The 21787-nt window shown below is 47.2% G+C and overlaps 2 protein-coding genes across 3 annotated transcripts; one reads left to right on the top strand and one right to left on the bottom strand.

Moving 5' to 3' along the window:
* The first annotated feature begins 1628 nt into the window (after positions 1-1628).
* Positions 1629-2815, top strand: LOC311580949 (developmental pluripotency-associated protein 5A-like). Its single transcript, XM_084752791.1, has 3 exons — positions 1629-1888; positions 1965-2144; positions 2576-2815. The coding sequence occupies exons 1-3, from the start codon at positions 1777-1779 to the stop codon at positions 2632-2634; spliced, it is 351 nt and encodes a 116-aa protein (XP_084608917.1). The 5' UTR covers positions 1629-1776; the 3' UTR covers positions 2635-2815.
* A 16153-nt stretch (positions 2816-18968) lies between these two features.
* On the bottom strand, positions 18969-21255 carry LOC311580641 (uncharacterized protein). Of its 2 annotated transcripts, none has more exons than XM_084752323.1 (4): positions 20816-21255; positions 20283-20407; positions 19827-19997; positions 18969-19317 (listed from the first exon to the last, which is right to left on the bottom strand). In XM_084752323.1, the coding sequence occupies exons 1-4, from the start codon at positions 20860-20862 to the stop codon at positions 19256-19258; spliced, it is 405 nt and encodes a 134-aa protein (XP_084608449.1). In that variant the 5' UTR covers positions 20863-21255; the 3' UTR covers positions 18969-19255. The 2 variants fall into 2 exon arrangements, with proteins under 2 accessions (XP_084608449.1, XP_084608450.1); XM_084752324.1 differs by having other exon boundaries at positions 20852-21247.
* Positions 21256-21787: the final 532 nt, after the last annotated feature.

Below are 21787 nucleotides of genomic sequence, written 5' to 3'. Positions count from 1 at the left end.
TCTTTTACTATACTTAATGCCTGCTCCCCCAATTTGTGCTCTCTCTCTCTCTCTCTCTCTCTCTCTCTCTCTCTCTCTCTCTCTCTCTCTCTCTCTCTCTCCTAAAGGTTATTTTGTACCATTTTTCTTTTCATTCCATCCTCTTTTAAAATGATTTTCCTTTATATATTTTGGTATATTCTACATTGGTGTTGGTTATTCCTTTCCTTTCTGGTGATTTATTTGTTTATTACTGATTTTGGTTTTTTTGTTTGTTTATCGAGACAGGGTTTGTCTGTGTAGCCCTGGCTGCCTGGACCCCTGGCCACACAGTGCTCTTCACCTCTGAACCCTGGCTCAGTCCCCCTCTGCTTGGCTGCTGAAACAGGTCACACAGTGTGGTTCAGTCCAGCTTTAAGTTCAGGCTCCTCCTACCTCAACCTCCAAAGTGTTTATTCCAGACACTGTAGAAACTTTTAGACAACTCTGAATGCTATTCCTATTTGTTTCTTCCTTGCCCTCTGACTCTCTGTTTACATGACAATTGGAACCAGCTTTCGCTTTGTCCCCTTGCTCTATTGTAAAGCAATGTAAAGCAATGTCCTAAGACCTCCACCAAACCTTTCCAATATCCAGGCTTCACTAACCTTCATCCAACAGATGTAGCTATTGCTGATCATTTTCTAAATTGTTAGGGCTCCTGGCTGCAATAAAGCCCAAACCAAGCTTGGCCCCAGTTCTCAGGAGGCTGAGGCAGGGGGATCTCTGAGTTCTCCGGCCGGCCTGCTCTACAGAGAGTTCCAGGACAGCTAGGGAGGGACACACAGAGAACACTGTCTCAAACTAACTAACAAAAAACAAAAAACAAAACCTAACCAAGCAAACAAACAAAAAGCCCAAACCAAAACGTTGCTTTAAGCTGTTAGTAATCTTCAGCTGAAAGGACTTGACATGATAGCAGGCCGTGCTGGGCCTGGGAAAAGGCAGGTTGTTCATCTTAAAGCTCAAAACAGTGAAATCACCTCCTCACCAGGGAGCCCACTCCGTGGCTTCAAAGTTGTTGGAAACACTGATTTTACTAATGAATAACTATGTTTATTCAGAGGCTAGCCTGAAGCCTACGCCATATTGGGGGTCGTGGCCAAGCAGGGAACACATGAGCTTTGAAATCCAGGGTCAGTTCAAAACTTCCAAACCAGGCCCTTCAAGGACGATGGTGGGCACACTTTAAGGCACTTGGAGCTTTTAGCGAAAAGAATGAATCTTTGATATTTTTCTTCATTTTTATTAAATGAAATCTAATTTTTGAATTCTTTGGAGTTGCTAAGGCGCCACACAAATTGACACGCAGGATCCAGTTCCTTCCGGATGAGGAAAACCATAGTGTTTTAGACGTTTCCAAACCTCCCAGCATGGACCCCAGCTTATCCGGGTTCAGGCCCACTCAGTTATTTTAGAGAAAGGCCATTAGCGCCGGCTTCTGTCCCCAAGACCCCTGGATTCAGAAGAACAAGGCAGTATAGATGACAACCACAGTTAATCTGGGACAGCTGGGCTGGGCTGGGCTGGGCTGGGCTGGGCAGGGAAGGGTGTTGGCCTGGTCTCCTAGGGGCACAGCCTGAGGGTGCAGGCAGTGAGTCTGAGATTGGGCCCTGAAGGGGGTGGGCCCCCAGTGGGCGTGGCCTGGCCAGACTCCGCCCCCACTGGTACTAAACCACTGAGCTCTGGGGCTTTCAGACACAAAGTTAATCCTGACCTAGTCTTCCCTGGAAACTGTTTGCTCTGCCAGGAACTGAGATGGGAACCCTCCCGACCCGGAAAGAAATCCCACCATGGGTGAAAGTTCCTGAAGACCTGAAAGATCCAGAAGTATTACAAGTCCACACGGTGGTGCTAAGATCTTTGTTCGGTGAGTGGCAAGTCTTGACCTGGCTACCCAGGCCCATGCTCTTTGGTCTGGAGCTCTCATTTCCTTTCCCCGACAGGCCCACAGGGATCTCGAATCCCTCACATGGAGCAGGTGAGCCGGGCCATGTTCGAGCTGAAGACTCTGGAATCTTCTGAACTCACCGACATCTTAGTTTATGGCTCTTACCACAACAAGATTCGGGCTAAATGGATACTGCAGTCCATGGCTGAGAGGTACCACCTGCGTCAGGAGAGAGGTGAGAGTGGCTCCTGCAGGTGCTCTGAACCAAGGCTTGGTGGAGCAGCCTCCTCCCTCTGCCGCCCTTACCTCCTCCTCACCGCTCCACCGCCTGCGTTCCCTAAGGTGCCTTAACTTGGTCATCACCAGGATCCCTCTCCCCGTGGGTCTGTCTCTGAGAATGTTTTGGGAGCTGAGGCAGGGCGGGGGGTGGGGGTGGGGGGGCAGAGGTGAGTCTAAGGTGGGAAGGAGTTGGACTGGTCCCTCTAGGCAGGGTTTACCTAGGTAACTCTGTCCCACCCAACCCCCACCTCCAGGCTTCTAGGAGAACGTTGGAACTGGCCCAGTGTGCCTAGAATGGAATTAGAGGTCCACAAAAGATGCTGAAAGAGGTGGTGAATCCTGAGGGCTCCCCCAGCACTTATCCCCCAGTTGGTGTTTCTCATGCAGGGATACGCAAGCTGGAGGAAGCCATGAAGACCCTGGAGCTGGACCAGTGTTGGGAGTGATGCCAGCTTCCGGTCAGTTTGACCTGTGCCTCCTCACAGATTAGGCTTGGCCGGTGGTGGAGTGGTTCTGTCGTGCTTTTTAACTTTGTTATATCCTTTTTAGCTAATGAGATATCGGGGGTGGGGTGGGGGGAGGGTGGGATCCCTGCTTGCAATGAGTTCTGATGTGAATATCTCTCGTGCCAGGGTTGTTAGCTAAAAAAAATAAAATTTAAAGTTTATTTTTATCTAGTGGATTGACGGTCACAATTTTATATCATATGTACCATGAGGGTGGGAGTCTTTTGCTTGTTTGTTTGTTCGTTTGTTTTTTAGAGTCAGCGTTTCTCTGTGTAGACTTGGCTGTCCTGGACTTGCTTTGTAGACCAGGCTGGCCTCCAACTCACAACGATCCACCTTCCTCTGCCTTCCCCAGTGATGGGATTACAGGCGTGTGCCACCGTGCCTGGCAGTTTGTGTGTGTGTGTGTGTGTGTGTGTGTGTGTAAAATCATTTGTATATACACATTAGCATTGAGATATATACACATCACACATCTACACATTGGTATGCATTAAACATCAATCCTCCTGCCTCAACTTCCTGACTATTTGGGATTACAGGTATGAGGACCACTCATGTGTTCAATAAATATTTTTTTTAATTAAAATCGTATTAGGTGTATATAGGTTTTTTGTATATATATTTGTAGACATACCATGTGTGTGCATTGTCAGAGAAGTGTTTGGTCCCCTGGAAATGGGGATGATTATGAGCACCAGGTGGGTGGGTGCTGGAAATTGAACCCAAATCCTCTGCAAAAGTAACAAGTGTTCTTAACTACTGAGGCATCCTCTGGCCCCACAGTAAATCTGAGGCTGTTCTCCCAGGGCCTGAATGGGCTAGATTTCTCCGTCTTGGATCTGAAGGAGGGATTCTAGCCTTAACCCATCCTCCGGGTTCCCGTCACAGAACAAGCACAGACAGCACCATCAGCATCCTCTGTACAGTTTCCGGTGTCGTTTGATGCCTCTCGCCCTGTGGGTCTGTGGGAAGACAAAGCTTGCTAACATCCCAATCTTTACTGCGTTACCGTTTTGAATCTCATCCTTTAGGATTCTGGCCTGAGCTTTCAGGACATTCACATATTTTGAAGGAAATAAAAACTTTGAGTTTCGCCTGTTTTTTAATTGTTATTTTTTAGATTTTTTAAAATTTCTATTTTATGCATGTGAGTGTTTTCCCTGCATGTATGTCTGTGCCCCATTTGTGTTTCTGGTGCCTGAGAGGTCAAGAAAAGGGCATCAGATTCCCCAGAAGTGGAGTCATGAGCCACCATGTGGGTGCTGGGAATCGAACCCAGGTCCTCTGGGAGTGCAACAAGTGTTCTTCATCCCTGGGCCGTCTATCTCTAGCACCTGCTGTTTAAACTGGGCCTGCAGTGGTATAAGCCTGCAACCCCAGCTCTTGAAAGGTAGAGGCAGCAGGATCGGGAGTTCCGAGGTCATTTTCAGCTCCGAGGAGATCAGCTTTGACTACCTGAGACCCTGGCTTCAGACAGCAGACAAAGACACATAAACAGGCATGGTGGTGAGTGGGAACATCAGAGAATTGGGAGAGCCTCTTGCCCAGCCTCCATGAAGCTGTGGGTTTGATCCCTAGCGCTTCAAAGACTAGACAAGGTGGCACTTGATGCTCCACACTTCTGGGGAAAGAGGTAGAATCAGATATCTAAGGCTATTCTTAGTTGGGTAGTGAGTGCAAGGCCAGCTTGAGCTATGTTAGATATTGCCTCAAAAGTTTTTTGTTTTTTTTTAATGTTTCCTTCAGGAAATGATAATTGTTAAATCGAGTACCTCTTTGATTGTAAGTAAACACAAACAAAAGACTTCCTATTTGGGATATAGAGAAATTTGTTTCCAATCTAGATTACAAAAAAGAAAAAAAAGCTCTAAGTCTGTGGTGGTATGTATTTTTCATCCAGCACTAAGGATGTAGAGGTGGGTAGACATTTGAGTTCTAGGCCAGCCTGGTCTACAGAGCAGGTTCCAGGACAGGCAATGTACACTGAGAAACTTTGTGTGGAAACACCTCACCCACCCCCAAAAAGCTCAGCCCATCTTGCAGAATTCTATCAGTATAGGAGGATCTTGTGGCCTCTGGCTAAGGGACACATTTTGAATGAAATAGTAAGTACAGCACAGGATATCTTTGGAGATTTTTCAACATTTAAAAATGAGAAAAATAGTGGAACATAGCAGGAAATCAAGGTTATGGGTCCATGCAACACATTGGAATAAAAATGATTTTTAAAGTATCAGCAGCAGACAGACTTTATTTTATTTTTGAGACAGGGTATTTTGTGTAGCCAGCCTTGGCAGTCCAGGAACTCAATCTGTAGAGCAGGCTGGCCATGAACTCAGAGAGACCAGCCTGCCTCTGCCTCCCTGAGTGCTGGGATTAAAGGCATGCACCATAACCACCCAGCTTTGAATTATGTGTCTGTAAAATCACATATTAGCACATGAGAGAAAACAGGTACCGCGCATCTTTTTGAGACTGAATGAGTTCACTTAGTATAATCGCATCTGCAGTAAGGATGTAGCCATTTTAAGGTATCCAACCAAGCCGGGTGTGGTGGAGCACGCATTTAATCCCAGTAGTCGTAAAAGAGCAGAGGCTGGTGGACAGCCAAGGCTACATAGAGAAACCCTGTCTGGGGGTGGGGGGAGGGGTGGGGAAAGGGAACCCAACTGATTCCCCTCCCCGACAGACTTAGTTTTACATTTGCATACATTTTAAACAATCACTGAAGGCTTGGGCTTGTGACCCTAACAGGGTACCAGCCTAGAAGCTGAGGCCCTGGTTCAGTCTTCAGCACTGCATGGAAAGAAAAGAGGAAGCTTAAATACTGCATCCAAGTGGATCAAAATCCTAGCGGGGCTGGCGAGCTGGCTCAGCACGTGCAGGTGGTTGTGGGCAAGCCTGAGTTCAAATCTTAGGATCCTTTTGATGGAAGGAGACAACTTTGACAAGTTGTCCTGTGACCCCCACACACACATGCTGTGTCACACACTTGTAACCACACCCATACATACATACATATACCAAGCACACGCATACACACACACAACCAAAATGTAAACTTTCAAAACACTAAAATGATAGAAACATCTCTTCTATCTCATCTTCATCCATTTTCTCCCTAGCAATGAAAAAATAATTTTTTTTCCTGTATACATTTCCGGGGGGAGGAGGTTTCAAAAAGTGATATTTATATCTTCATGTCTCTGTCTCTGTCTCTGTCTCTGTCTCTGTCTCTGTCTCTGTCTCTGTCTCTGTCTCTCTCTCTCTCTCTCTCTCTCTCTCTCTCTCTCTCTCTCTCTCTCTCTGTGGTACCACTCCAAATGTGTTGAGATCAAGGACATCTTGCTGGTGTTGAATCTCCCTTCATCTGCAGGCTTTGGGGCAAAGACTCAGGTCCTCAGGCTTGGCGGCTGGTGCTTTCACCCGCTGGGTCATCTCGATGACCCTGTTCACTTTTTGAGACAGGGTCTCACTATGTCCACTGGCCAGTGTGGCCTGGAGCTTGTGGCAATCTTCCTGCTTGTCGGGATTATAGCCGTGACCCACCATCCAGCCAGAGTCTGTCGCTGTTAAATGTAGATTGTTGTCTTTTTTCCATAGGGGCAGATCCTCCATTTAGTTAGCTCTCACTCAAAGGGCCATTCATTGGCTGTTGCTGACCTTTCATCTTTACAGGTGTGTTGAATTCATTGAATGCTGTTGTTTTTGCCAACACATCTTTAAGCTAAATTCCTAGGGGCAAATTGTTCTCCTAAAGGACGACAGGAAGGAAGCTCCAGGGATACAACTGAGGTAGAAGACCACCTTTCTGGCATGCTCAGGGCCCAGGCTTAAATCTCCAGCACCACACACAAGGCTCAGAGAAACCCAAACAAAACCCTCACATACTTTTGCCAGCTGTTACCACTTTCCTTCAGCAAGGGTGCAACAGTCTCACTCCCTGAAGCAACACAGAGATTGACTGTTTTCCTCAGGGGCCCCACTCAGAGAAACTTCGTTGTTTTTTGTTTTTTTTTTTACAAAGAGCTGGTAGGGGCAATATTTTCTTCAGTGCTTGTTCAGGAATCTTGGCAAAGAATGGTGGTTTGTGGCGATGTTACCTGATGCTTGAAGTTCCATGCTGCAGTGAGAACCCCAGTCTTCAAAATCTGACCCTGCAGACTGTATGTGCTGGAACCGCACCCCCCCCAACAAACAACGCCCCTCCCACAACCACAAAGATTGTCCTTGTCCTTGGGAATTTGTGGGGTAGTACATAGAACAATTGAGGAAAATATTGTGGATTCCAAATGTGGGGCGGGTGAAGGGCTGTCAGCCCTCATAACCAAAGCAAGAATGCTTTAGGAAGTGCTAAGGAAGAGTTTTGGGAGTGAAACCATGAAGGTTAATTTATTATTATTTGAAATGGCTTTGGGGGGGGCGGAGTTTAAGACAGGGTTTCTCTGTGTAGCCTCTACTGTCCTAGACTCCCTTTCTAGGCCAGAGTTCTAGGCCTCAAACTCACAATGATCCACTTGCCTCTGCCTCCTGAGTGCTAGGATTAAAGGAGTAGGGCCACCATACCCGGGTGAAATGGCTTTTCTTAATGGCCAGATTATGGAAGACAAAACCAAATCAAAGAAAACCCTCGAGTTTTTAACTGTTGTGGGAATGAAAGCGTCAAACCCTACTGTGGGCCCAGTGCTGACTGCAGTGAGTGGTCCAGCTCTCAGGGGCTGCCAGCTTCAATCAACACCTCAGGAGGAAGGAGGCTGGAAAACCTGAAATGTGGCCAGGGCTTTGCAAAAGGAGGAAGGGCAAATCCACCCTACCTTCCAAACAAAACAAAATCTCAACACTAACTCCTTAAACAGAAGCCAAACAAACTGGCTAAGAACAGTAACAATTGCCAAGGCTATTGAAGAGCCTTGGACGTCTGTACAGTTGAGGAAATCAAGTCATCAATTGTAAGTGGCTCTGCTTCACTTCACACAGGCCAAAAAACCCCTAATAAAACAACAAACCAACAAAACAACAGGGATTGAGGTTTTTTTTGTTTTGTTTTTGTTTTTTCTAGACAGGGTTTCTCTATGTTATCTTGGCTGTCCTGGACTCCCTTTTTTAGACCAGGCTGTCCTTGAACTCACAGTGATCCCCCTGTCTCTGCCTCCCAAGTGCTGGGATTAAAGGTGTGGGCCACCACATGTAGCTCAGGGATTGAGGTGTTTGTTTGTTTGTTTGGTTTTTTGAGACAGGGTCTGTGTGACCTTAGCTGTCCTGGACTAGCTTTGTAAACCAGGCTGTCCTTGAACTCACAGTGATGAGCCTGCCTCTGCCTCCCGATGCTGGGATTAAAAGCATATGGGATTACTGCCCAGCAGGGATTGAGTTTTGGTGTTTTGTTTGTTCGTTTGTTTTGTTTTGTTTTGTTTTTGTTTTTGTTTTTCAAGACAGGGTTTCTCTGTGTAACAGCTCTGGCTGACCTGGAACTCACTCTATAGTCCAGGCTGGCCTCGAACTCGCGGAGATCCACCTGCCTCCACCTTCCAAGTGCTAGGATTACAGGCATGTACCACCACCGCCCGGCTGGGATTGAGCGTTTAAACTGTATTTTATTCCCAGAGCCAGTTACCAAAGATGGTGGGTCTGGGTCCTAAGGATCTGTCTCCCACTTCATCTTTCTTTAGCCAGCATCTGAAATAGGAAAGACAAAGGTACTGACCCACTCCAAACACAGTCTTGATCTACTGGTGGCTCATGTATTATCTGAGAATTATGGTGGAGCTTTTCTCTTTAGTTTTCTCTGTGGGAGTCAGTGTAAAAGGTATCCACCACCTGGCAAGTGTTGAGTGTGTACGATTTTTTGAGGGCTATGGGACATGCTTTGCTCCTTGGGTGGGCTGATATTGTCGTGAGATAGGAGACATTCCTTGCCAGGGTTCAGTTCTCCCTGACCCTCTCTGAAGGTATCTGGGAAGCTGACTGAGGTAAATGTCAGCCTTTTCAGAAGGGAGGGTTCTGCTTTCTAGTAGGTTCTAGCCTGTTAAGAATCATAACAACCTGTGAAATTATGTAGTGCTGGGCATGGTGGCGTAGGCCTTTAATCCCAAGAACCCTGGAAGGCAGAGGCAGGAGGATCTTTATGAGTTCGAAGCTAGGCTGGTCTACAGAGTGAGTTGCAAGACAGACAGAGACAAAGAAACCCTGTCTCGAAAAAACAAAAAGAAAAAAGAGAAAGAAAGAAAGAAAAAAAAAAAAAAAGAAAGAAGTTAACGGAAATTACAGCAGTACTAAGTGCAACAAAAAGACAGAGTGAAATGCTTGGGATTTGACCTGAGAGGAAAGTGCCCCAGGAAGTTACCTTGCCCTAAGCACCTATCAGAAGGGAACACAGCACCACCTGCTGGAGACCTAGGAAATAACAACGGAAACTCGGAGTGACCCGCCAGGATGGGACCACTAGGAGGCAGGCTTGCAGGGTCTCAAACCTTCTAAAGAGATGGTAGAAGTCACAGTCAGTCAAGCATTTTTGCTCGCCCTGTCTTCCAATGTGGATCCCGGTTCTTCTCGGCCCTCTCCTCTACCTCTCCACTCTTCATGCTAATCCATTTTTCTCTCTGTGCGGACCGAGCACAGAATCCAGGGCCTTATGTGCGCACTGTAGCACTGAGCTCCATAACACTGTGATTAGATTTGAGTGTGTGCTTTGCCATCTTTGCAGGAGCAGCATTGTAGGCAGAAAACACAAACGAGGTGACTAAAGAACATATTGGGAATCTGAAGGAGTGACAAGAATCCAGGATGTTATTTATATGGAGGAAATTTATGACAATGACTTGTTTGCTAACTAAACAAATTAGATCTCTGTTGGGGACATTAGGCCATATGGCCAGTGTTCAGCCATCTTGTCAGAGCCCGCACCTTTTCTATTTCTATTTCCCCAGCACTGTGTCATTTACCAGAAACCATCGGACCCCGCTGTGGTTCGGCAATTAGACTAAAGATAAGATTAAAATGGAGCCACCCTGTTGCGGTTTATCAGTTAGACTAGATAAAGATAGAGCAAAATATTCAGTGTGGCAGAACGTTATGACCTGCTTGGAATTCCCCGTGTCTTGAGACAGCCTGCAGCTGGGTTGCCATGGCAATAGGCTTCCCTGTCTCCTGCCTTATAAAAACTTCTGCTTGAGAAATAAATTTTGAGAGCTTGATCAACGTTCAGACTTGCTCTCCTTCTTCATGTCTTGTATTTTGTCCCTCATACAGGTGAATTTCCTACTGAGCTTTTAGTCGAACCCCGGCTGATCGGGGCAGATCTCCACCTCCCACCCCACCCCCAGCAACGGAGTGACTATAAGGCATTTACATTTAAGAGTGGGAATTTCTCCAGAGATGGTGGCTTGCCTGGGTCCTATAGCTACTTTGTGATTTCTGTAGCAGAAATGTAAGCTCTGGGCCAGCCAAGGTCTAGCCAATAAAATGACCTAATTTCACGGAGTTTCTGTTTTCTCTCTAGCTTTAATAAGAAGCATGACTAAAGGGAGGAAGATGGTTTAGTGACTAAAGTGCTTGCTGCCAAGCCTGATGATGTGACTTCAATACCCCCATCTAGTAGGAGAAAAGTGACTCCCAAAGTTGACCTCTGACCTGCACAAGTGCTGCCATGACACAAACACATAAATAAATGTAAAACAGTTAAAGTATGATTAGTGTTGTTGTATTGGGTATATAGTGACCTTTCTTAAAATGCCAAATGATTGTTCATCTGTACAAAGAAACAGAGAAGAAAATGTCCAACATCCAAGGCTTCTAGCTGAGCTCTTGTTGGGGGTGAGGAGAGGGAGTTTGAGACAGGGTTTCTCTGTGTATCCCTGGCTGTCCTGGCACTCACTGTGTCGACCAGGCTGGCCTTGAACTCAGAGATCCTCCTGTCACCTGCCTCTTGCCTCCAGAGTGCTGTGATTAAAGCCATGTGCCTCCACACCTGGCTTAGTTTGAGCTCTTTTTTGTTTGTGTGTTTGTGTTTTTGTTATTCAAGACAGGGTTTCTCTGTGTTATCTTGGCTGTCCTGGACTTGCTTTGTAGACCAGGATGGCCTTGAATTTACAGTGATCCATTTGCCTCTGCCTCCCTAGTGCTGGGATTAAGGGTGTGCACCACCACGCCTGGCTTAGCTTGAGCTCTTAAGGCACTGGATTTTATTTCATGCAAAACTAGTGTGGGATTCAGGGCCTTGTACCCAGGAATGAGGCTGTAATGGGGGGGGGGGGTTCTTAAAAAGAAACATGTGGGAGGGATGGGGCAGAAGCCAAGGCTTGTGGACTTGAGGGGATGGAAAGGGAGAGAGCGAGACTCCTAGGCTCCATCTCTTCCACAGGATTTCACTAGGGAGCCCACGTTGGTTTTGAACCACTGTGTAGCCCAGGCTGGTGCTGAATCTGCCACTTCTCTGGCCTCAGCCTCTCAAGGGCTGGGATTTCAGAGCCATGACACCAAGTTGAATTCTTCCTGTGTTTTGAGGTATCAGTAGTGTTCTTTAGTTTTTGTTGTGAGCCTAGCCTTTAATGGCTGAGCCATCTCTCTAGCCCTATTTTTTTTTTTTTTTTTTTTTTTTTGGTTTTTCGAGACAGGGTCTCTCTGTGTAGCCTTGGCTGTCCTGGACTCACTTTGTAGACCAGGCTGGCCTCGAACTCACAGCGATCCGCCCGCCTCTGCCTCCCGAGTGCTGGGATTAAAGGCGTGCGCCACCACACCCAGCTCTTCCAGCCCTATTTTTGTTGCTGTGGTTGTGTCTGTCTCTGGGCTTTGGTGTCAGGGTAATACTATATCATAAAATGAGTTTGGGAACTGGTGTGGTGGCACATGTCTTTAATCCCTGCACTTGGGAGGCAGAGGCAGGCAGATCTCAGTGAGTTCGAGGCCAGCCTGGTCTACTAAGCTAGATCTAGGACAGAAAAGGCTACACAAGGAAAAGCCTATCTTTAAAATAAACATTAAAAAGTACTGTAAACTTTTCTTTTGGATTGTCTTGATAATATGGCAAGTATTTTGATATGTTGTACTTTCGTATTCACTCAATTCTTGGAGCCTTTTATTTCCTTATTGATCTTATTAGTGACTCAATTATTATTTGATTCTGGCTCAGCCCTTGCTGTGCACTTGAGACCTCCCAGGTCTCTCTGCCAAGCCTTGACAGTGCTCTCCTGAGAACTCTACTGTCCTCACAGGATTTGTTTCTTTCTCTGCCTTCACCTGGTGGCCTGTGACATGGGCACAACTCATCCCCGTGTCTGAGAGGTATATGCAGGGACCCCAGACCCTGTGCTGGTAGACATGTGCACTGTCTTGAAATGCAGCGCTGCTGATTCTAGAAAAGTGATGTGCCCTTAAGGAGTGAAATCCTGGAATTGAAGAGGAACTAGCAGAGTGTAACTGTTGAGCTGGGACCCTCTTCTCTGGGCCTCTGCGGTTCCAGGGAAGGGGCTCAGTGCATGCAGGGGCAGGAAACTTGGAGGAAGGCGGGTATGACTGTGCCTTTATGCTGCAAAGCTGTGACAGCGCAAGCTGGCTGCTCCCCTCGTGAGGGAGTGGGGTGGGGGTGGGGGTGGGATCCTTGCGTTCTTGGGCAGAGAATCCACATTCTCCAGTTAGTCTGGGGGAAGGAGCCTCCATTGTGCCTCCTGCCTCCTGAGCAAGGAAGGAAGCCACCATTTGGGGAAAGCAGAGGTTGTCAAACTCATGAGCCAGATTGAGACAGCCAAGAAACAGAGAACTAAGCTTTTTAAATGCGTCCCACGGGTCATACATTCAGGGTAAAACTAAGAGTCAGAGGTAAGCCAAAAGAAGGGAAGGGGGAAAGGGAAGAAGGTTGAAAGAAAAGACAAAAGGTGAGCTGGGCGTGGTGGCACACACCTGTAATCCCAGCACTTGGGAGACAGAGGCTGTTGGAGGTCTGTGAGTTCGAGGCCAGCCTGGTCTACAAAGAGTCCAGGACAGCCAAGGCTACACAGAGCAACCCTGTCCTGGGGTGGGGGAAGACAAAAAGGCTAAAAGCTGAGAGGACAAAGGAAGAGACAAGAGTGCTCCCCACTCAGGGACACCCCTCAATCAGGGACACCCCCCCCCCATGTAAAACTCTGGGTTGTAAATGAAAGGGCAGTCCCAGGGTATGCCTTTTGTTTACAGTAAACACCCAGAGAGCCTGTCTCAGGAACCAGATTGCTGACACCTTATGGCCAAATGTTATTTTGTAGCCTGCTGAGAGCCAGGAGGGAGGCACTTCTCTTTCTCTTAGTGTAGGAAAGCTGGCTTTCTAGAAGGAAGTGCCTCGAAACCTCAGGCCAAGGCCAGCAAAGTCCCACATAAACCAAGGTAAAAGGAAGCCAGCCCAGGCCACTGGTAGGGTAGACTGACTCAGGCAAGTGAGGCCAGCAGATCACCAGATAATGATTAATAAACAAGACCTGTGAGGTGACGATTATAACTAAATGGAGAATCAACATGTGAGTAAAGTCAGCCATGGATGTCCTTGTGTGTGGGGAAGAGCTGAGTGTGAACTTGGCAGGAAGCACCAGCCATTCTCACGAGCTTGGAAATGACACTGCTAATGATGACAAGGCGACTTTCCCACAGCAGTAACTGCCAGGGCACACACAGGCTGCACTGAGACCCAGAGCATGCTGGGACTGTTGCTAGCCATCCAGGTGAAGTTAAGCATGAGCTGTGAAATTGCTTTCTGCCCTTGGGCTCTTGATTAAAACAGGACAAAGGGTAAGACAGGTATGGTGCTATGGCGGGGTTTTAGCGTGCTCCATCAGATAAAGCAAGCAGGGGGCAGGCTAACCTGTGAGTTCAAGTGTTCAAGTTTGCCTTGAATTTGAGACAACGTATTAGTTCTGAAATTTAGAGCTACATAATAAACTACACCACCCGCCCCAATTCAGTAGTTGAAAGTCACATTTTGTTGACATAGCCCAGGAGTCTGTGGGTTGACTCAGTTGTATTATTTAACTCAGGATGGTTGTATTATTTAATACTCTCAAGCAGTTTTTCCCTTTCCTTCCCTGTGTGTGTGTGTATGTGCGAGAGAGAGAGAGAGAGAGAGAGAGAGAGAGAGAGAGAGAGAGAGAGAGAGAGACAGAGACAGAGACAGAGAGACAGAGACAGAGAGACAGAGACAGAGACAGACACAGAGACAGACACAGAGACAGACACAGAAAGACAGAAAGACACAGACACAGAAAGACAGACAGAAGAGACAGGCAGACAGACAGACAGAAAAAGACTCTCTATAGACTGTTCATAGCAGCATGGGTGAGAAAGACTTATAAGGTCACAGGAACCTAATCAGTGACACAGTAAAGACTCTAGATTTTCAGGGAGCTCTGGGGACACATAGTGCCCCCTCTTGATCTGTCATCTTTCTAGTCTGTCATGAATCTCTGGAATCTTGGGCTCTACAGGTGTGTAAGAGAGTGGCTGTCCCCTATTTTTCCCCACACCCTGGTAAGAATTACTTTTCTTGTTTGTTTTTTGAGAAAGATTTTCTCTGTGTAGCCCTGGCTGTCCTGCACTCACTTTGTAGACCAGGCTGTCCTGGAACTCAGGGCTATCCACCTGCCTCTGCCTCCCAAGTGCTGGGATCACCACGTCCAGCCGAATTACCACCAGGCCAGCCTGGTCTATAAAGTGAGTTCCAGGACAGCCAAGGCCACACAGAGAATAAACCCTGTCTCAAACAAAACAAAAGAAAACAAAACAAAACAAAAATGCCACAGAGGCATGGTGATGATGACCCAGCAGCCAGAGGTCACCTTTGCAGGCACTGAACCCACATTCACTTACACACATACAAATACAAGTAAAATTAGAACCCGTCTTAAAAGACAAACTTGGAATTTTCCTATCATCTCACAAGTTAAAGACACTGCCCATGACCCATGACGGTGACTTACAGCCCACTGAGAAGCAGGGACCCAGCATGTCCGCCCACTGTGCCGGAAGTCAGGTGCTCTCGCCAGGGCTCCATATGGTGCCTCAGAACTGCCTACAACTGTAGTTCTAGGGGGAACCATAGTTTGTGGACTCTGCTGCCTTCTTTCCTCTGTGGATTCTGTACCAGTTTTCACAAACACACACATATATACCAATAACTAAAGAAAATACAAAGAAGTAGTTTGGATCTGGCTTGAATACCACGCCCCCATATCAAAGTTTCCAGCGTGCCTGCTGTGGGCATATCTTACCTGTCCCTTAATCTAAGCCTTTCAACGCCAAGAACCGCAAGTCTATTTTGAAAGTGGACATCAGAGGGAAGGAATTGGTCAAATTATTGTTGAATTGTTTTGTAGATATCATTGCCCAAACTGCAGAAGATTTTCATGCATTCTACATATGAGGCAAAGGCACCTTCTCTGACCTCTGCGGGCACTGAACATCCATGATACGCAGAGATACATGTGGACAAACATCTCAACACATAAAATAAAATATTTTAACTATTTTAAAAGTAAAAAAAGATAAAAGAAAAAAACAGAGGAGAAAAATACACATCGATGCAAAATAACAATAAGAGAAAATATCTTTGAAATTTTTCTGTCTTGGAACTGGAAAGATGGCTCAGAGGTTAAGAGGCCTGGCTCTTCCAAAGGTCCTGAGTTCAATTCCCAGCAAACACATGGTGGCTCATATCACCTATAATGATATCTGATGCCCTCTTTTGGCTGCAGGCACACATGGAGGCAGAATTTATATAAATAAATAAATAAATCTTTAAAAAAAAATATTGTGTCTTTAGCTACATATATAGTAAGAAGTACATGCTATTAATCCCAACACTTGGTAGACAGAGGTACATGGATCTCTATGAGTTCAGGGCTAGCTTTGTCTACATAGTGAGTTTCAGGACAGCCAGTGCTACAGAATAGAGATACCCAGTCTCAAAAAAAGAAGAAGAAGAAGAAGAAGAAGAAGAAGAAGAAGAAGAAGAAGAAGAAGAAGAAGAAGAAGAAGAAGAAGAAAATAATATTTTTTTTTACTTGCTCCATGGGAATCCCCTGATTGCATCCCTTCTGTGCAACACCAAACTTCCAGGCCCAGTCCTGCCCTGCATTGCTTGTGTTGAGGTCTAGCCTGCTGGGCTTGCCTAATCCTCCTCTCTGCATAGCCTCCCTTTCCCCAGGTCTAGCCTGGGCTCCACACCCTGGCCCTGGCTTCTTCTAGTGAGCTCTGCTTACACTGTTCTCAGCCTCCAGCTCAGATCAAGATGCACAATTGGCACACAAGTCCAGCCCCTCCCCCAGCTGTGGGAGGCACAGGGTCCTTGTGTCACAGAGAAGCAGGAAGGGTCCAGGAATGTTCAAGACACAAGGCTGTCCCTTCAAAGAGAAGAACATATGACCTGTTTTCACATAGAAGCCTGAGAAAGAACATTGATAACAGCCTGTGATCATGGAGCTGTCTCTGTGGCCCAGACCACACTGCAGCCTCTACCAGACTCTAACTGTGAGCTTGTTGACCTACAGAGCCCACAGTTATGGACGACATCACAGGGGCATCACAAAGAGTTTTCATGTCTTAAGCTTCATTGTACACACAGGACTGAGTTACTTATCACCAGAACTCTTTGTCACCAAACTGTGCTTAAATATGCCTAAGATAAACTGGTTAGGTTCAGACTACCTTCTTGCCCTGATGTCTGTTTGCTTATATGAGTCTGTAACCATGGTTAAAGAGAAGGAGGCTGTGAATTTGGGAGAGAGGTCAGGAGGGGTGGACAGTGGAAGGCTAGAAGTGAAGAAACAGTGAAAAATGGTGTGATTATGTTTTAATTACTTTTTAAGGAAAAATATCACCACAGGCACCCATGAAGGTGTCCAGTGGGTAAAGGCACCACCTGCCAACTCAGCACCTAAACTTAACTCCCTGATCTTACACAGTGAAAGGAGAAAAATCAACTACAGTGAGATGTCCTCTGACCTTATATGTGCACCGTGACACACATACATGTGTACACACTTACCTATAAATAAAAAAGTACAAAAAGTGGGCAGTGACACTGTGAGGAAATAGGAACACTGATTGACTGTTGGTGGTGTGTAAACTCATACAGACACCGTGAAAGCAGCCCAGTGGTTCCTCAAAAGACAGACAATAATACCACCACATGACCCAGACAAACCAATCCTGGGTCCACACCCAAAGACTCCAGGCCTCCCACCACAGAGATCACAGCATCTCTATGATTGACAGCAGCAGGAAATGGAGCCAGCCTGGAGAAAGGTCTGTGGTCTGCATACACAGTGGAATGTTATGCACTAGCAAAGGAAAATTAAAAAAAAAAAGGAACCTTGGCATTATCATGAAAATAAAAGGGACTGAAAGTCATTTACATTAGATGAAATGATTGAGAGTCAGTGTTCCAGCTTTCCTCTCACATAAAGACTGTGTGTGTGTGTGTGTGTGTGTGTGTGTGTGTGTGTTCACGTTTGTGGCCCACAAAGGCTTTGAGGGCAGAGGAAGAGACTGGCAGGAAACTAGAGAGTGATGGAGTCCAGGGAAGAGGAAAGCAGACCTGCCAATCTAACCTGGGAGAGCAAGGGCCTCCCTCAGCCTGAGGGAGGGTGATGGGGTAAGAGGGTGCATAAATGCATGACACACACCTATGTTTGAAGAAAGCCTGATAAAACCATGACCTTCATATGTCATAACCATAAATTTTTTAATGGATTCCTGCTGCATTTTAACAAGTAGTGCAGAAATAAAAAGTTGTGACATTAACAGTTTTGCAGTCAGTTTTAATAAAAATTATTATTACCTAGTGTGTGCTCACTATGATAAAGACAAGGTGATAAGAGTGACGGTTGCCTGACGCTCACTGGACCTTGGTGGTGACCTCGGGAGAAGGTGTATAGTCTCTACTGGACCTGACAATCAAGGAAAGGATGAGAGAACCTGTGCCCTGGAGGGTGTTTAGAATACTGAAAATCAGAAGAATAAGCTCCCAAATGTTACCAAATGCACTCTGAAAACTTTACTATATTGTCTCTTTTATTTGTGAGGTTATATCACGTCTCCCCTCCCTGTCCTCTCTCCAAACCCCCCAACACGCCCTCCTTGTTCTCCTAATTCAGACTTCTCTCACTAACTGCTGTTGTAGCACACGCATGTGAGCATCTACATCTATCTACTGTTTAAATCTACTTGACCGTTTTGTTCTGCATTTGACAGCAGGATCTTCCCATGCAGCTGCTGAGGCTCCAGGGTCTTCCCCCACCTCTTCCCAGCGCTAGCATTGCAGCCAGGCGCCCTCCCTCCTCACCTCAGATGGTACCAGTTAAGAGAGTGCAATGTGTTCACGATTTAATTATTTAATTTTCACTTGAAGTTCAATTAGCAAGATTCTTTCTCAGACATAAAAAGCCATCCGTGGCCAGGCAGTGGTGCACATATTTACTCCCAGCACTGAGGAGGCAGAGGCAGAGGCAGAGGCAGGAGGATCTCTATAAATGTGAGGTCAGGGCTGCTTTACAGAGCAAGTACCAGGAGAGCCAGGGTTGCACAGAGAAACCTTGTCTTGAAAGACAGAAAACAGGCCTAGAGGGATGGCTCAGAGGTTAAGGGCACTGCTCCTCCAGAGGTCCTGAGTTCAATTCCCAGCACATGGTGGCTCACAACCATCCATAATGATGCCTTCTTCTGGCCTACAGGTGTACATGCAGGCAGAGCAGTGTACAGTATACATAATAGTCATTAAATCTTAAAGAAGAGGAAAAAAAAGAAAATACAAACAAACAAACAAACAAACAAACAAAATCCCCTAGGCTGTCCTAACAGGAAGATCAATTCTACTTACTAAGTAGAAAAAATTGCACAGAGCCTGTTCTACAGGCATCTCCAGTTAAAATCCTCATCTCAGTCTTACCCGGGTTCTCAAAGGCTGAGGCTGGACCGCCCCCCCCCCCCAGCAGCAGCAGTGAGCCCTGTGACACACAGCCCAGATGCAGGCATCCCTTCACAGTGACACTGCTGCCTGCATCTCTTCTCCCTTCCCCCAGCGACCTCCATGCAACTCTGAGCTGCTGCAGGCCCAGGTGAGAGCCTCACCTTCAGCAGTGGGCAGAAGGGACTCCTCCAGAGAAAGCCCACACACCATCCAGGAGAAGACCAAAGGACTCTAAGAAGAGGTGTGTTACCTCTTCATCTTACTTGAGGAAGAGTATGTATGGGTCAGAAAAACAAGACGAAAGAGCAACAATAGAAACCAGTAACACAAACAAACAGACAAGATCTTCCTCATCAAGTCAGATGCTAGGTCCTCTCTCCCAGCTGCACCTTTTATTTATTATAAAACCATTAAAACTCCATTTAAGAGCAGGACATTGCAGTAAAAAGAACACAATACAGTTAAAAACACTGGTAAAAACCCCCACCCCTCTCCAGCTGTGGAGCCACCAGCAGATCTGGAGCTTGGCATCCTGGTCTCCAGGTCAGCAGGCTTTCCCACAGGCAAGGCTGTCCCTGTGGTGAAGTCATGGCAAAGCGCATGTGAAGCATGGGCTCTGGACGTCCCTCCACCTTAGATGAAGTACCTCGAGGACCACCACACTGGACTTTGCAGGCCCCTGGCCCAGGCTCTGGCTAAGGGAGAAAATGGCTGGTCAGGCGCATGCTTGCAGAGGTGATTTTCCAGGGAGGATTCTGGCCTCAGGCCTGGTTGGCATCCTCTGGAGGGCTTGTTAAAACACGGGCTGCCATGCCTTGCCTCTGCCACTTCTGGTTCCATGGCAGTGGAGTGGGCACCTGAGTGGACTAAGATTTCTCACCAGTGCCAGGGTGACCCTGAAGCATCTGGTCCTCAGACTCACGGCTGAGATGCCCAATTGGGTGAAGCTAAAAGGTGGGCTAGGCAAAGAGATTTGCCAGAATCTGTCCTTCTAGAGGGGAGCTACCTAGGGACTCAATTCTACAACTGGAAAGCACAAGTTATGCCTCAGGGTTCCTTAGATTGGGTAGTGCCTTCCTGAACTCTATCCTGGGCCTTAGACCATGGACCTAACCACAGGAAACACAAATGGTGGGAAAAGCCACCTTTTTAGATCCCCCGGGGAAATAAAATACCCTCTTCCAGGTTATGTGAAGCCATTTACCTCGATTTCGTTTGATCCGGAGCTGGTAAGCTTGTGACACAATCAGGAACATACAAATCTTAGCAGTTTCCAATCCATGAATCCACAGGACACTGTCATCTCCCTCTACTTTAAGTACCACAGACACCATGTAGGTTCTTTCAAGTTGTGACAGTAGTTCATATTTCCAACCTGGGAAGGGAAGTGGATGCTTAGCCAGCAGCAGCAGCAGCAGCAGCAGCAGCAGCAGCAGCCACTGCCCCCAGGAAGAGAACAGGTTAAGCTGGTCAAAGTAATCTTGAGCCTTGAAGGAAAAGGGCGTTTCTGCGGGGTTCACTCAGACTTGGGATGATGGCTTGTCTACCTTTCTAGGAGATGCTACATGAAGGACCCACTGCACTAGGGAGTTTGGTAGAAATGACCAGACCACATTCACCCTCCTCACTCTCCAAGGGGGCAAGCTCCCGCTATGCTCACCAAACAATCCTTTCAGGACCCACAACTCCAGGCACACGGTCTGAGGAGGCAGGGAGTTGTTGAAAACTCGCATAGGTTGGTTATTACTCAAGGGGACAAAGTACATGGCAAGACCAGACTGATATCTGCAAAAGAGCACCAGAAGATCCCGTCCGGCCTCACCTTCTTCTCAATGGTGCACTCTGCCCCCCACTTCACATCTCTCCATCCCCATGCACCCCCAAGGCACTCTATGGTTACAGCCCCACTGGCCTATGGGCGGGGGCTCCGTTCCTTCTCTCAGTCACCGCCCATTTACATTGGTTTCCTCCATCTAAGACTTCCTACAGCTACTCGAGGCTCCCAAGCCTTCACTGGCAGAGGGCTTCTGGCACTGAACCAGCCATGTTGGGCTCTCCCTGACCAGGGAGTCAGGGGAGGCTGCTGTCAATGGGGCCCACACCTCATCTGAGGAGGCCCGTATTCCCAGCTCCATAACGGTCCATCTCCACCTCCCGTAGGCCCTATCCTGCAGCCTCAACCCTACACCTAACCTCCAGAACCCTACATTACAGACACCAGGCACAAACCTCAAGTCCATTGGGATGAGAAGAATTTAGCTTCTTAAGGCTGCAATAAAAACCGTACAGGAGGAACTGGAGGCCCCAAACCCTGATGTTAAGTAACTGAAATGGGCCCAGGGTCTGAGTAGAAGTGGAAAAGCAGGATTCTTCCTACTTGCCCATTCTAAATACCCCAGGACAGCAGACACCTGGAGGAAGCCAGGTGCTTCTTCGCAGGTGGGCAGTCCCTGGCCTCCATCCCTCAGCCCACTACCCTGGGCCCCATCTCTTTCTGCTCCCAGGCTGTCCTGGCTCTTCCCACTCAGTGGTCCTCTGCCCCCACTGTTCCCTGAGCAGAGCTGCTTGTGGCTGGTAGCCTTTCAGAGCAGGACTGGGTCAGTGAGGGATGCGGGGCCAGGCCCAAGCCTGCTGCTTTGGAGGCAGCCTGCCTTTCAGGCTGATCCAGCCTTATCAGCCTCACTAGCATGCCTACGGGAGGAAATAAATTGGCACACCTGTGACCATACCGTGCTCAGGAGCCTGACATACAAACCCTGGGGGACACTATAGCCCCTGACACAGGACTGTGATCCTGACACCAGCAGGAAGGACTGTTGGAGATTTGAGTTCGGTCAGAATTCTTCAGAGCTGGAAGCCATCGGGGAGGTTGTGTGCAGAATTCTGCCTTTAGCGTAGTCTGGTTTCACCAGTTACTTGGGAAACTACTTTAATAATACAGGGGTTTTTGAGGCAGGAAAGGAAAATAAGAATCAGGGTAGAAAGGGAGAAGAAGTGCTGGAGGGCTGCTAGGAATCCTTTTCTTTCTTCCTTTCTTTCTTTCTTTCATGTGGGGGAGCAGCTGGGTGGGGAGAGTTTTGGGATTTTTTGTTTGTTTGTTTGTTTCGTTTTTTTTTTTCCAAGACAGGGTTTCTCTGTGTAGCCTTGGCTGTTCTGGACTCACTT

The sequence above is a fragment of the Acomys minous genome, assembly GCF_964271855.1.
Source record: "Acomys minous genome assembly, chromosome: 13".
NCBI classification, from domain to species: Eukaryota; Metazoa; Chordata; class Mammalia; order Rodentia; family Muridae; genus Acomys; species Acomys minous.
Note: the sequence above shows the minus strand (reverse complement) of the source record. Positions and strands in the feature narration are given on the sequence as shown.

What these genes read in the sequence shown, in the direction of transcription:
- LOC311580641 (XM_084752323.1), bottom strand. Translation starts at nt 20,862, where the DNA reads ATGGACTTGAGGTTTGTGCCTGGTGTCTGTAATGTAGGGTTCTGGAG. An exon ending in TGTAATGTAGGGTTCTGGAG is followed by an intron (nt 20,408 to 20,815) that starts GTTAGGTGTAGG and finishes GCTCTTTTGCAG; the next exon opens with ATATCAGTCTGGTCTTGCCA. An exon ending in GGTCCTGAAAGGATTGTTTG is followed by an intron (nt 19,998 to 20,282) that starts GTGAGCATAGCG and finishes TTCCCTTCCCAG; the next exon opens with GTTGGAAATATGAACTACTG.
- LOC311580949 (XM_084752791.1), top strand. Translation starts at nt 1,777, where the DNA reads ATGGGAACCCTCCCGACCCGGAAAGAAATCCCACCATGGGTGAAAGTT. An exon ending in GGTGCTAAGATCTTTGTTCG is followed by an intron (nt 1,889 to 1,964) that starts GTGAGTGGCAAG and finishes TTTCCCCGACAG; the next exon opens with GCCCACAGGGATCTCGAATC. An exon ending in CCACCTGCGTCAGGAGAGAG is followed by an intron (nt 2,145 to 2,575) that starts GTGAGAGTGGCT and finishes TTTCTCATGCAG; the next exon opens with GGATACGCAAGCTGGAGGAA.